Source organism: Talpa occidentalis, unplaced genomic scaffold, assembly GCF_014898055.3.
Source record: "Talpa occidentalis isolate TD23 unplaced genomic scaffold, MPIMG_talOcc4v2.1 talOcc4.16, whole genome shotgun sequence".
In the NCBI taxonomy this organism is placed as follows: Eukaryota; Metazoa; Chordata; class Mammalia; order Eulipotyphla; family Talpidae; genus Talpa; species Talpa occidentalis.
In genome coordinates this window covers 3,588,977-3,601,815 of record NW_023601653.1, presented here as the reverse complement: position 1 = coordinate 3,601,815, position 12,839 = coordinate 3,588,977, and the positions used below count along the sequence as shown (strand labels likewise).

Genomic DNA, 12,839 nt, shown 5'->3' with positions numbered 1-12,839 from the left:
AAACCCCAATCTGTGGGGCCCATAAATCTGCATCATTGAATGTCCTTGTCGCCGTTGATGACCTGCTCTCTGCTCCCGTCCCCCTCCTTGGCCTGCTGTGATTGGTGGCTTCGTTGCTTGGCTTGGGCTGTGTTGTGTGAACGGAACAGTTCACCCCAGTATGGCCTTCTTGCCGACAGGTATCATTTCTGTGAGAAGTGTTTCAATGAAATCCAAGGGGAGAGCGTTTCTTTGGGGGATGACCCTTCCCAGCCTCAAACGTAAGTAACCGCATTATTGAGTTTTATTTCTCAGTTTGTTGTTAGGTGATTGTGTATACATAGGCTTTTAAGTGGTCTAGGGTTGTGCTGTCGAATATGGTAACATTAGCCACAGGTGTGGCTATTGAAATACAGTTTACTGAAAAGTACATGAAATTAAGTATTCTGTCACTTGAATTTTCCACATTTCTAGTGGAAAATTACACCTAGTTGCTGCTATATTGACTAGCACAGACCAAGAACATTTCCATTAGAACAGCAAGTCCTGTTGTTGCTGGTCTGGGAGACACACAGTGTGGCATCTTAGATACATTCCTTCTGTGAGGATATAGTCGGCAGTTTTTAGTGTAATTGGTCGGATAACCACCTCTCAACCTTCTGGTGTAAGTTAATATCAGAATCCCTGCAGTATGAATGTAATTTAACATTCGGGATTTAGAAGTTTGTTAGCATCACATGCTAGAAAGAATCTGGATTGGACTTTTATAACTTCACAGGCTCTTGTTTTATAAATACCAAGAATTGTCAAATGTGCTAAACTGCCCATGGAGTACTTCTAGTTTCTTAAAATTTAGTTAGACACTTTATTTTTCAAATTTGGGCTATTTTAGGAAGAAAGTATATGTACTTCTAAAAATTCGACTTTTTTTTTTTTTTTTAAGATTTATTTATTTATGCATACAAGAACTGGGGTGTAAGCCAGAGGTGCGGGAGGTAAGAGGATTCACCAGAGAGAGTGGGGAGCAGAATAGGCAGATGTACTGAAACACACTGCTCAGGGGAACAGCAGAGCAGGTGAGAAAGGAAGAGGTCTGCTGCGCCATGTGGATTGCTCCCTGGCCAGCTGGGGATTGAACTCATACAGTAGTGACTGGCAGTAGCTTGATAGCACTGTCTTTAACCTCTGTGCCACCAGGGAGGCCTCACTTTTTCTGATTTAGCTTATAATCAACAAACTGCTCAGAACATTCTCCAAAATACGGAATTGTTATGTTACTGGCTTCTGAGAAAAACTGGTTAATGTTTCCAAATAGGGTTTTGAAGTTGCACTTTTCCTTCCAGTCACCATGGCAATAAACTGTAGCAGTGTCAGGTTCTGATGTGCAGAATAGTTCGTGGGTCCTCTGAAGCCTTAAACAGATCTTCTGACTGTTGGCTAAATCCTGGGAGTCAGCTCTAGCCAGAGTTCGAGATGCAAGAAAGGGCGACCACTTTACTATTGCTACTGTTCGGTGGCTAACCACATGTGCTGGCCCTTAGGACAGTGCGTCTCTGAGACTGTAGAAACCCCTTCTGGATTCTGTGGGTCTGTGCTATGCACATTTCTAACAAGCTCTCCATATCCTGTGCTGCTGGCTTTCAAAGCACACTGAATAACAAGACTTCAGGCCACTTCCAAATGAATACCTAGGTTGTAACTAGTAGGAAACAGTTAAAATGTAAAAATGTGGCCATCAATGGGTTCCCTAAAGTTGATCATAGAAGGATTAAGGATTAAAATGATTGCCTTCTGTATTTATGAGGCTCTGGGCAGTATGGTATGCTAGATTGCAGGAGGGGAGGCCGTTTGAAAACTTAAAAATGAATTCTATAAAGTCAAATAATTTTTATCTTCATTAACTATAGGTAGCTTGAAATATGTATTATTGAAATTCTCTTAATATAAAAAATGATAATACTCAATTTTTCAAGAGAGTCTAATTTTTAAGTAATGGTTTAACTACCTCTGGTCACACCAGCTTTTATGGCTTATCCCAGGGACATAAAACTATTAAAAGTTACAATATCTGGCACTAAATGTAGGCAGAATTTCAAAAGAAAAAGAAAAAACTTGTGTTTCTAGTTCTGTCTAGGTTCATGAGTTCTCTGTCTCCTATAAGGGAAAATAGATTTATTGTAAATAGTCCTTTCCAAAAATGCAAGCCTTACTTTGCATAAATGTGTATTTTGTGTGAGCCAAAAATGTACATATTTAATGTGTCCTCAGTATATTCTTAGGAGATATAGATAATCCACTTAGTGTTAAGAGATTTGTTCTTCTGTGTTAGAACAATAATCAGATTGCTCATCTTCCTATGCCACTTTTTCTCATTGTGTCCCTCTTTTCTCCTTAGTACAATAAATAAAGAACAATTTTCCAAGAGAAAAAATGACACACTGGATCCTGAACTGTAAGTAGTTCCCCTACAGTCAGTACACTGTTGCTTTTCCTTTTTCCTTCCATTCTGTTGGTTTGCACAGCCAATGAGATGATTCTGTATTTTTAGGCTAAATAAACTTACATAATATGCATCTGACAGAGACAGCAGATACTTGGGAGTCTATGTCACAGCACTCATTTACATGTCACTAAATTGACGTGGTATTTTGGTGATCTTAGACCCAAGTGAAGCACCAAGCTACCTCTGCATCATGCCAAGTACTCCATTCCCGTCCTCTGCATTTTCACACAGTTCACAATCCCCTAGTCTGCAGTGAGACCTTTCAGAACACCGAAATATTACTAGTATTCATACCAGGTGCTAGTATTCCTAGAGTGGATAGACTGGTGGCAGGCTCAGTTGAAAGTTAAAGTAGCTGTGATCATTTACTTGTTACTGCTTTTTCAGTCACTTTTTTTTTTTTTTTTTTTTTTTTTTTTTTTTAATTCCAAAGCAGGCTTATTTAGTAAAGATTATAATCTGCATAAAAATTCACCGGTTTTAAACACACCAATTCTATGGGGATTGTTTTTTTTTTTTTGCTCCAACATTTTGAAAAATGCATCTTTGTTTTCCTCCAGAAAGAAAAGTTTCAGGCAGGAAGGCATTTTCTTGAGAGTCACATTTTTACTTTATTTTGGTTATAGTATTAGGTTCAGTATTCAAAGCTTCTCTTCTCACTTTTTTTTTTTAAGATTTATTTATGCACACAAGAACTGGGGTACAGGCCAGAGATGCAGGGGGTGAGAGGATTCAGCAGAGACAGAATGGGGAGCAAAACAGGCGGATCTACTGAAAGACACTGCTGAGGGGAGCAGCAGGGGGACAGGAGAGGTCTGCTGCGCCTTGTGGGTCAGCTCACTGGCCGGGGATCGAAGGGAGTCACACTAAATTGTTGCATTTAATGGCTGAACTAAATTGTCACACTAAAAACCTTTTAAAAACCAAAAACATTTTAAATTATTATTTCAGTTTATTATCCTTGGCTAGCTTGAATTGTCAGAAATTGGAAAATAGTGGATTCTTTATTTGTTCTTGATATTCTGACTTTGCGTTTCCAGGTTTGTTGAATGTACAGAATGTGGAAGAAAGATGCATCAGATATGTGTCCTCCATCACGAGATGATCTGGCCAAATGGGTGAGACTTAAAATCACTATTATTATTAGGAATTTTTCCTCATCTTGACTATTAGTGAATTTTTTACTTCTGTGCAGCAATAGAGCTTCTAAATTTGTCTATAAAAATTGTTCTTTGTGTTTGGAAAAGATCATACAATTCAGTTTTAAAACATTAAGTAACCTAGAATCCCAAAATATGTGTGCATTTTTTTTAATGCATGTGCAAATATTCCAGTTTATTTTCAAAGTTTTTTGTGATCATTATACATCAAAAGTATACTTTTAAGATTACTGAATGGGGATAACAAGAAATATCTGGTGCCTGGAAAGTAGCGGGGAGGTATTAAATTTGCCGTATTTTGAGTCTTACTTACGCTGCATTAAAAAAAATTGAGACGGTACAGGGTGAAGGTGCCATGGGGACACCGGTTCATAACTCTGAGAAACCATCATGCGGTAAATGGTGGCCCCGCTGGCCCTGCTTAGGGTTTGATTCCCCCATCATGGTGGGGGAGGGGGGGGACAAGGCCTGGCATTAAGTCACGTGGCTCTTATCACTCGAATGGCAGGGTCGCACACAAGTGTTGATACAAGACTCCAGTGTACAGGCCCCTTGTGCACGCTCTGAAAATTTCTCGTGTGCTTACCCAGACTGCACATCTTTGATTGAAAACTTGGATAGCCAGAATGAATCTTTGTCCATGAAGACACTTAATCTGAGTCTCTCCTCCTCTCACCCGCCCCCCCCCCCATTAGATTTATCTGTGATGGCTGTCTAAAGAAAACTGCACGAACTCGGAAAGAAAATAAGTTTTCTGCTAAAAGTAAGTTTCATTCTTGTACAGGTAGATCTTGGCAAAACTTCACTGATGATCAGTTTAGAATAAACTATACAAGAATAATTTTAGCATATTTAGCCAAAGTAAAATACAAATAATTTTCTATAAACTACTTGGAAGTTGAACTGGAATGTACTTTTGGGTGTGAAGTTCATTATCTAAGGAAACCAAGGATCTGATCAAGATTTGTAAAATACAGGAATTTTTTTTTCTGGTTTCTTTTGTGTATTTAAGGCACTTATTGGGGGCAAAGGTAAAGGTTCTTTGAAGTGTTAGCTAGATTGCTGACTTTTTTTTAAAATCCCCCAGTTATTACTGTTTATATTGAAAAACATAAATGAGATTTGATGTTGAACCTTAAATCTAATAGTAATAAATTTGATTCCTACTGAACTTGCAAGTTTTACTTTTCTAGGGTTGCCATCTACCAGACTTGGCACATTTCTGGAGAATCGAGTTAATGACTTTCTGAAACGACAGAGTAATAACCATGAGTCTGGGGAGGTCACTGTTCGAGTCGTTCATGCTTCTGACAAAACTGTGGAAGTCAAACCAGGCATGAAAGCAAGGTATCCAGTCATTTACCCTTTCTTCTCCTGTGGAGCCACGGTTGCTCAGACCGAGTTACCGTTGATGATTCTCATCTGAATGAGACATTGTGTTTTTTCCCTCCAATCTGAATTGTGTAGGTTTGTAGATAGTGGAGAGATGGCAGAATCCTTTCCATATCGAACCAAGGCCCTCTTTGCCTTTGAAGAGATCGATGGTGTTGATTTATGCTTCTTTGGAATGCATGTTCAAGAATATGGCTCCGACTGCCCTCCACCCAACCAGAGGTAAGACTTATTGTGGTTGGTGTTCCGTTTGCATGGGAGTTTGCAGTTGTAATAGGTGAAAAAGCATCATGAGCACAAAGGTATTTGATGTGCTTGGTATAGAAATGCAAATTCTCTGGTTAAGTATTTAAGTAAAACAAAATATTTCCCTATTAGCACTCTTCCTTGTTCACAATATGGGGAAGAACAGCAATCTGAAATTGGAAATGGAAAATAAACTCACTGCTTTTCAGAAATGGGTAAAAGTGTCGATTGTGTGAAGTACTTTGCTGGGAGGTATATAGGAGGGACTGTCATTCATAGTACAGGATATGATTTAGAATTTGTTTCGAAATAATAGGAAAGACCAGAATAAGAAAGTTGCTGGAATATATTTGGATCCATCAATATTGCATGACATAATTCTGTGTCAGGCATTGCTAGGTACTGAGACTAGAATACAGCCCCATCAGCTCAATGAACCCCCCTAAAGGGTTCACCGTTTACTTACCCAATATGCCACTGTGTAGTGAGCATTGCTCTGAAGTGAGCAAAGAGCATAAATGAGAGAATGGTTTTTAGCCAGAAATGTATGAGTTTACCATGTGACCTTTCTTTTCCCTCCTTGCTTGATACAGGAGAGTGTACATATCATATCTCGATAGTGTTCATTTCTTCCGTCCTAAGGGCTTGAGGACTGCAGTCTATCATGAAATTCTAATTGGATATTTGGAGTATGTCAAGAAGTTGGGGTAAGCAAATAGATAACATGCTGTTTTCTGTTTGTTTTTAAAAAATTTTAAAAATTTATTTATTTATGCAAGCACTGGGTACATACAGTCAGAAGCGCGGGAGGGTGAGAGAATTCGCCAGAGCCGAGAGCAGAACAGGCAGAGTGATGAAGTACACTGCTAAGGGGAGCAGCAGGCGGCAGGAGAGGTCTGCGCACCCTGTGGGACCCTCGCCTGGCGGCCAGGGATCAAACCGGCGCTGCAGAGGCTACGGGCAGCTTCGCAGTCCAGCGCTCAACCACTGTGCCACCGGGGAGGCCCTGTTTTTGTTTTTGTTTTTTAAAATTTATATTATTTATGCATACAAGAGCTGGGGTACAGGCCAGAGATGCAGGGGGTCGGGGTGAGAGGATTCACCAGAGACAGAGTGAGGAACAGAACAGGCAGATTGACTGAAACACACTGCTGAGGGGAGCAGTGGGCGAGTCAGGAGAGGTCTGCTGCACCGTGTGGGTAGCTCCCTGGCCAGGGATCAAACTCATGATGCAGTGACTGTGGATAGTTTCATAAGTTGCATCTTACTCCTTGCACCACCTGGGAGGCCCTCAAGTGGAGCATTCTTTCTAGAATGGATGGCCTTTCGCCATTCATTTAAACAGTCCTTCTCTTTGTGTTGTTAGATATACAACTGGTCATATTTGGGCTTGTCCCCCAAGTGAGGGAGACGACTATATCTTCCATTGCCATCCTCCTGACCAGAAGATACCCAAGCCCAAACGCCTGCAGGAGTGGTACAAAAAGATGCTGGACAAGGCTGCCTCAGAGAGGATTGTCCATGATTATAAGGTAAGAAGAGATGGGGGGCTAGAATTGGAACAGAATTAACCCTAACTGTTCTATTCAAAAAATGCTTTCTTCCCTTTCAGTATGAATTTTTTCAAAGTAAGAAAAATTAGGCTTTTAAAGTCTTAGATCAACCAATCTCTGATTTAAAAAAAGGGTCAAAAAAAATTTTTTTTTTTTAGATTTATTTATGCCTACAAGACCTGGGGGGATATAGGCCAGAGGTGTGGGGTCAGGGGAAAGGGAGAGGATTCACCAGAGACAGGGGAACAGAATAGGCCAACTGACTGAAATACACTACTGAGGGGAGCAGTGGTTGAAACAGGAGATGTCTGCTGCGCCATGTGGGTAGCTCCCTGGACAGCTGGGGATTGAACTCGTGCTACAGAGGCTGCAGATAGCGTCACAGTGCTGTGCTTAACCCCTTGTACCACCAGGGAGGCCTGGAAAAAAAAAAAATCCCATTCCCCCCAGCCCCCCGAATGTATCCTTAATAGCCATTGAACATAGGGTATCTCATAAGAATTTTACCTACTAAATTTCATGTTTATTTTTGTTCATGGAAAGAAGAAAACTCAACTGAAAATTTTCCCAGGCAGCAAAGCAAGTCAATTTATGACCATACCATTAGCAGTATTTCTTATTTGGGTGAATTGTACATAATTCTCAGTGGAGGATGCTGAGATCCCAAGGCGTGCCCAACCTCCAACCTCTGTCACCAGGCATGATGGCAGTCATGGGCCAAATGCTGGTGCCCCTAATGCTGGGCCTAGTGGGTTAATTCTCAGCTTGGTTATGAATAGGCAGATAGTCCACCTGATCCTCATGGATCGAGAAGAGAGAAAACCAGAAGCAATGCCTTCAAGCCAGGCAGGCCGCTTCACTATTGATGACAGTGTCTCCCCAGGCCTGGGGCTTAGTATAAAATCCCTGCCACCTTTCAGAAAATGTTTTTGTTTCATTTTGTTTTGTTTTAATATATTTAAAGGGCAGGTTTATTAGGGATGGGACAGAAGAGTAAAAGACACTTGTATAGACACCAGTGGGCAGAAAGAGCTGCCCTGAAAGGGACATGTTTGCTAAAAGAGACCTGCATGGTCGCAGGCATGCAGCCTTGAGGAGAGCTGCCTCTGCTGAGGGAGGTCAGTAAGGAGAAGCCCCAGCATGGGACAGGTCATGGACAGGCAGGAAAGTGCTGCCCTGCAGAAGGGAGAGAGTTAGTGAAAAGTAGCACCTGCACAGGCACAGGTAGGCAGAGGGAGTGCTGCCCCAAGCCAGAAACTGCACAGATACAGTGTTCTATGAATGCCACTTCTGTAAATGCTTTTATTTTTTTTTAATTAGAATTTCCTATTTGAATATGGATGTTTTCACAGGATATTTTTAAACAAGCTACTGAAGATCGATTAACAAGTGCAAAGGAATTGCCTTACTTTGAGGGTGATTTCTGGCCCAATGTTCTGGAAGAGAGCATTAAGGAACTGGAACAGGAGGAGGAAGAGAGAAAACGAGAGGAAAACACCAGCAATGAGAGCACAGATGTAAGAGCTTTGCATTTTCCTTTCATTTTCTACCCTGATTGTTACGTATAATCAAGAAGTGAGCTGAAACTTTGAACTTGATCTTAAAACATTTATCTGTGAAGAGCTCTTAAGTTGGACAAAAAATTGTGGCTTAGATAAGTCAGTGGTTCTGCTGTGGTGATTTCAAACCTTGTTAGTGCCAGACCCCTCTTGAAAGGGGACCTTGGGCTTTAAGTAATGGGGACCATTTACTGAGACAAAACAAAACACAGAAAAATAGAGAATTACCTACCTATAGCAGGGGTGTCAAATTCTACTTTTGTAGAGGTTCAAAATACGAATATTTTGATCTTCTAGGAGGTCATAATATTATCTCCAGACTTAAACCATTCTTAACCACAGTTTGGTTAACCAGGCTTAGCCAGAATCTATCAGTCTGCCACTCAGAACTTGGCTTTGTAGGGGAATCATCTAGAATTGTCTTTATTAAGTATGACTTACTGAAGTTACTCTTAAATATCCTATTTAAAAACTCTGTCTAGCCTTATTTGAATATATCGAATGTTTTTCAAGATTTTGGAGGTTTTTTTACTAGTAGGATCTTAAAATTCTAGAATGTGAATGGAGTAAACTGAAGCCAAGGTCTCTTGCACGCCACTTGCGTGCAGTCTTCACTCTCCCGCATAGCCACTACTCTTTGTTCCTTATCCTCAAATTTGGGGTAGAGTGGGCCCATCTGAGGGTCTCTGGTCATACAGACAAGGCTGCCCTTGTTCTCACAAAGGGGCTTAGTGCAGGGATTCTTCACCCCAGAAGATAGTGTAAAACCTCAGCCAACAGTTTACCGTAAATGATAGCTTTGAAAATCAAGGGCGGGTAAGTGAAGAGAGCAGTTAGTGAAAGTCCTCTAGTTTCAAAAGAGAGTCTTTTAACCATTAGTATTGCTTCCAAATTACTTACAAAGCTTAACACTTTCTTGTCCCCGTTGTGCTAACCTGCAGGTGACAAAGGGAGATAGCAAAAATGCTAAGAAGAAGAATAACAAGAAAACCAGTAAAAACAAGAGCAGTCTCAGTAGGGGCAACAAGAAGAAGCCAGGCATGCCCAACGTCTCCAACGACCTCTCACAGAAACTGTATGCCACCATGGAGAAGCACAAGGAGGTGAGGTGGCACCTCGCTTGGGGCAGGGTAGTTCTTCTCACACTGCCCACTGGTGTTGGCATTTGGGAGGCAGGCATCAAACTGTCTGAAATTGAGGAGGAAGAAATCAATTCAGTGATAAGAAGGTGGTAAGAGCAGGAAATGTTAAGGTTGGCCTGTGCCATAAATCTAGATGATGTGGAGTTGTCTTACAATGTTAAAGTACTAGTTTGTGTAGTCCTGCTGTTTGTATCTGTTCATTTGTTGTTATAAATCAAATTCCTTAGAACTCTCTTGGACATTCTGGTTTGTCTGCAGTGCACTTTGGTTTTTTTTGTTTTTGTTTTTTTAAAGATTTATTTTATTTATTTTGTTTGTTTGTTTATGCAAGCACTGGGTACAGACAGAAGCGCGGGAGGGTAAGAGAATTCACCAGAGCCAGAGCAGGGAGCAGAGCAGGCAGAAGGACCGAAGTACACTGCTGAGGGGAGCAGCGGGCAGCAGGAGAGGTCTGCGCGCCATGTGGGACCCTCCTCCGGTGGCTGGGGAGCAGCCGGGGATCAAACCAGTGCTTCAGAGGCTGCAGGCAGCTTCGCAACCCAGCGCTCAACCGCTGCGCCACCTGGGAGGCCCCTGCAGTGTACTTTGAAAAAGACAAATGAAAATACTGATTGTCTTCCTAAAGTGAATTGGGAGAAAAGTTGATACATATGCACTTGTCAGCCCTTTTCAGAGAAGTTTAAATTTTGAAGTACTTCATTATCTAAATTGCTTGTTTGTTGGAGGTAGTTAGGGAATATAACTGGGTGTGTTGGGGTTTTTATTTCCTTCAGACATCATTGTAAGATGAGGAATCTTGAAGGGTATCTTATGTAATTAAGTTTTATTTAATTTCAGTTTGACTCTATAGACATAAACTTACAGTAAGTAGCTATTGTATCGGGAAGGAATGAAGGCTTAGTTTTAGGTATGGAATTTACAGCTAAATGGATTAAGTCTCCTTGGGAGAGAAATAGTTAATCAGAACTCTTCTCTACAGTTAGTTACTATAGTTACGCCTATCTGTAAACATGTTCAAATTATCTTTTTCATTCCTTTTTTTTTTATTTTAAAGATTCATTTATTTATGCATACAAGAACTGGGGTACAGGCCAGAGGTGTGGAGGGTGAAAGGATTCACCAGAGACAGAGTGGAGAAAAGAACAGGCAGACTGACTGAAATACACTGCTGAGGGGAGCAGCGGGCGAGTCAGGAGAGGTCTGCTGCGCCATGTGGGATGCTCCTGGCCGGGGATTGAACTTGCGCTGCAGTGGCTGCAGATAGCTTCATAGGTTGTGTCTTAACCCCATGTGCCACCAGGGAGGCCCCATTCTTTTTTTGTTTAAGCTTGAAGAACCTTATAAGGTCAGCGAGATAACCTAATACCAATCACCTCAACCATGCTAGTGAAATGGAAGGTTCCAGAGTTCTGTGTGTGTCTTATTTAAGAGTTAACTAGCTTCTTTGAGCAATATTTAACTTTTTTCTAGCATGAAAGACCAATTGGGAAATGTCCTTTGAATATATTTTAATAGGTTGATGTAAATTGAGGATACATTCTATGGCTTTGTTTATTATGAAGAAGAGATGGCTAGTCACCTCTTAGGAATTAGGATCTAAGGCACACAGATCCAAGACGCCTCTTGGCGGTTCTTACTGGAGAGTGGGCTGCAGTGAATGGGGCAGTTGCTGGTGGTTCTCTTTGCCTGTTTTGACTGGGTTGTTACCGGCATTTCCCACTTGTTAGAATAAGTTCTTCCCAGTGCATCACCTTTTCCAAATGCTCTTTCTTGCTTTATTTCTTTGAGCCAGAATCTTAAATCCAGTATTACAAAGTTGATAACCTTTTTTTTTTTTTTTTTTAACATTTATTTATTTATTTATCCAAGCACTGGGTACAGTCAGAAGCGCGGGAGGGTGAGAGAATTCACCAGAGCCGGGAGCAGAGCAGGCAGAAGAACCGAGGCACACTGCTGAGGGGAGCAGCAGGTGGCAGGAGAGGTCTGTGCATCATGTGGGACCCTCTTCCGGTGGCCGGGGAGCAGCCAGGGATCGAACCGGCGCTGCAGAGGCCGCAGGCAGCTTCACAACCCAGCGCTCAACCGCGCGCCACCAGGGGAGGCCCAAAGTTGATAACTTTTAATTAACTTTCCATGTTTTATGTGTGACACTATTCAGTGTGTACTCTCTCCTCCTATGTGCCTTTTCTAGAAGCCTATCTTAACTTAAAAGACACTTGTTTTATGCAAACATTGCTGCCCAGTTACATTGCAGATATCGTTGCCAGTTTCACAGACTTTCAATCTTAATATAGTTAGTGACACGCAGTGTCTCACATGCTCCTGCTCTCCTGAAAGTGCCTTTTTTTATTTTTTTAAGATTTATTTTATTTATTTATGAATATAAGAACTGGGGTACAGGCCAGAGATATGTGGGGGGTGAGAAGATTCACCAGAGACAGAGTGGGGAACAGAACAGGTAGACTGACTGAAACACACTGCTGAGGGGAGCAGTGGGTGAGTCAGGAGAAGTCTGCTGTGCCATGTGGATTGCTCCCTGGCCAGGGATCGAACTCATGCTGCAGGGGCTACAGACAGCTTTGTAGTGCTGAGACTTTAACCCCTGCGCCACCAGGGAGGCCCCATTTTATATTTTAATGATAAAACTGTATAGTTTATGTACTGATTTCAAATACATAAATACCAGGGCTTCTTGCATCCTTTACACTGATACAGGAATTCATGGTTGTAAGTTTTCAAACAACAGAATGGACAAAAATTTGCTGTTTACACAGCAAGGACTTAGAAAGTTTTGTTTCTATCCTCCTTCCATACCAACTCCCCACTCCCCCAAACTTATAGAGAAGTTGCATAGAGTCCCCCTCTCGTAGCCTTTCAGATTCACCAGTTGTGAATATCTTGCCACATTTTCTTTATCTCTAATTCAGCACACGCCTTCTGAGAAAGAAGTCATCCTTTGCATAACACTGTGGTTTCACACGCAGAAGATAGGACCCAGAGCCACTGCCTATTGGCTGGTCCTCGTGCACCGGTCAGGGTTTTTGCATTGTGTCTCTCAGTTCCCAGCCTTGTTACTTTCGTGATGTAGCCGTTTAGTTGAAGAGTCCAAGGCTGTTGTTGATAAGTTTCCCTGAGGTTAGATCCATAAAATGATGGACCGCGTCTTTGTGTGGTGACTTTGTGGCAGAAGTCCACCATGCATGTGCTGTACCTCACCGAGGCCAGTCTTGTTTTGAAGGACTTACTAGATGGGGTAGGGTGAAGGGAAAAAAAGGTTGTGTCTCCCATTGTAGCCAATCCCAAAG

General features: G+C 41.7%; 1 protein-coding gene across 1 annotated transcript in view; it reads left to right on the top strand.

Annotated features, from left to right (window-relative positions):
* The window catches only part of EP300 (E1A binding protein p300), a 67,718-nt gene that overhangs the window by 49,707 nt on the left and 5,172 nt on the right, over positions 1-12,839 (top strand). The window contains exons 20-29 of the mRNA XM_037513489.2: positions 180-260; positions 2,375-2,431; positions 3,523-3,600; positions 4,338-4,405; positions 4,836-4,989; positions 5,110-5,256; positions 5,874-5,987; positions 6,647-6,812; positions 8,186-8,350; positions 9,334-9,495. Of these exons, the coding sequence (XP_037369386.1) occupies positions 180-260; positions 2,375-2,431; positions 3,523-3,600; positions 4,338-4,405; positions 4,836-4,989; positions 5,110-5,256; positions 5,874-5,987; positions 6,647-6,812; positions 8,186-8,350; positions 9,334-9,495 (1,192 nt within the window). The remainder of the gene's footprint in view (positions 1-179; positions 261-2,374; positions 2,432-3,522; positions 3,601-4,337; positions 4,406-4,835; positions 4,990-5,109; positions 5,257-5,873; positions 5,988-6,646; positions 6,813-8,185; positions 8,351-9,333; positions 9,496-12,839) is intronic.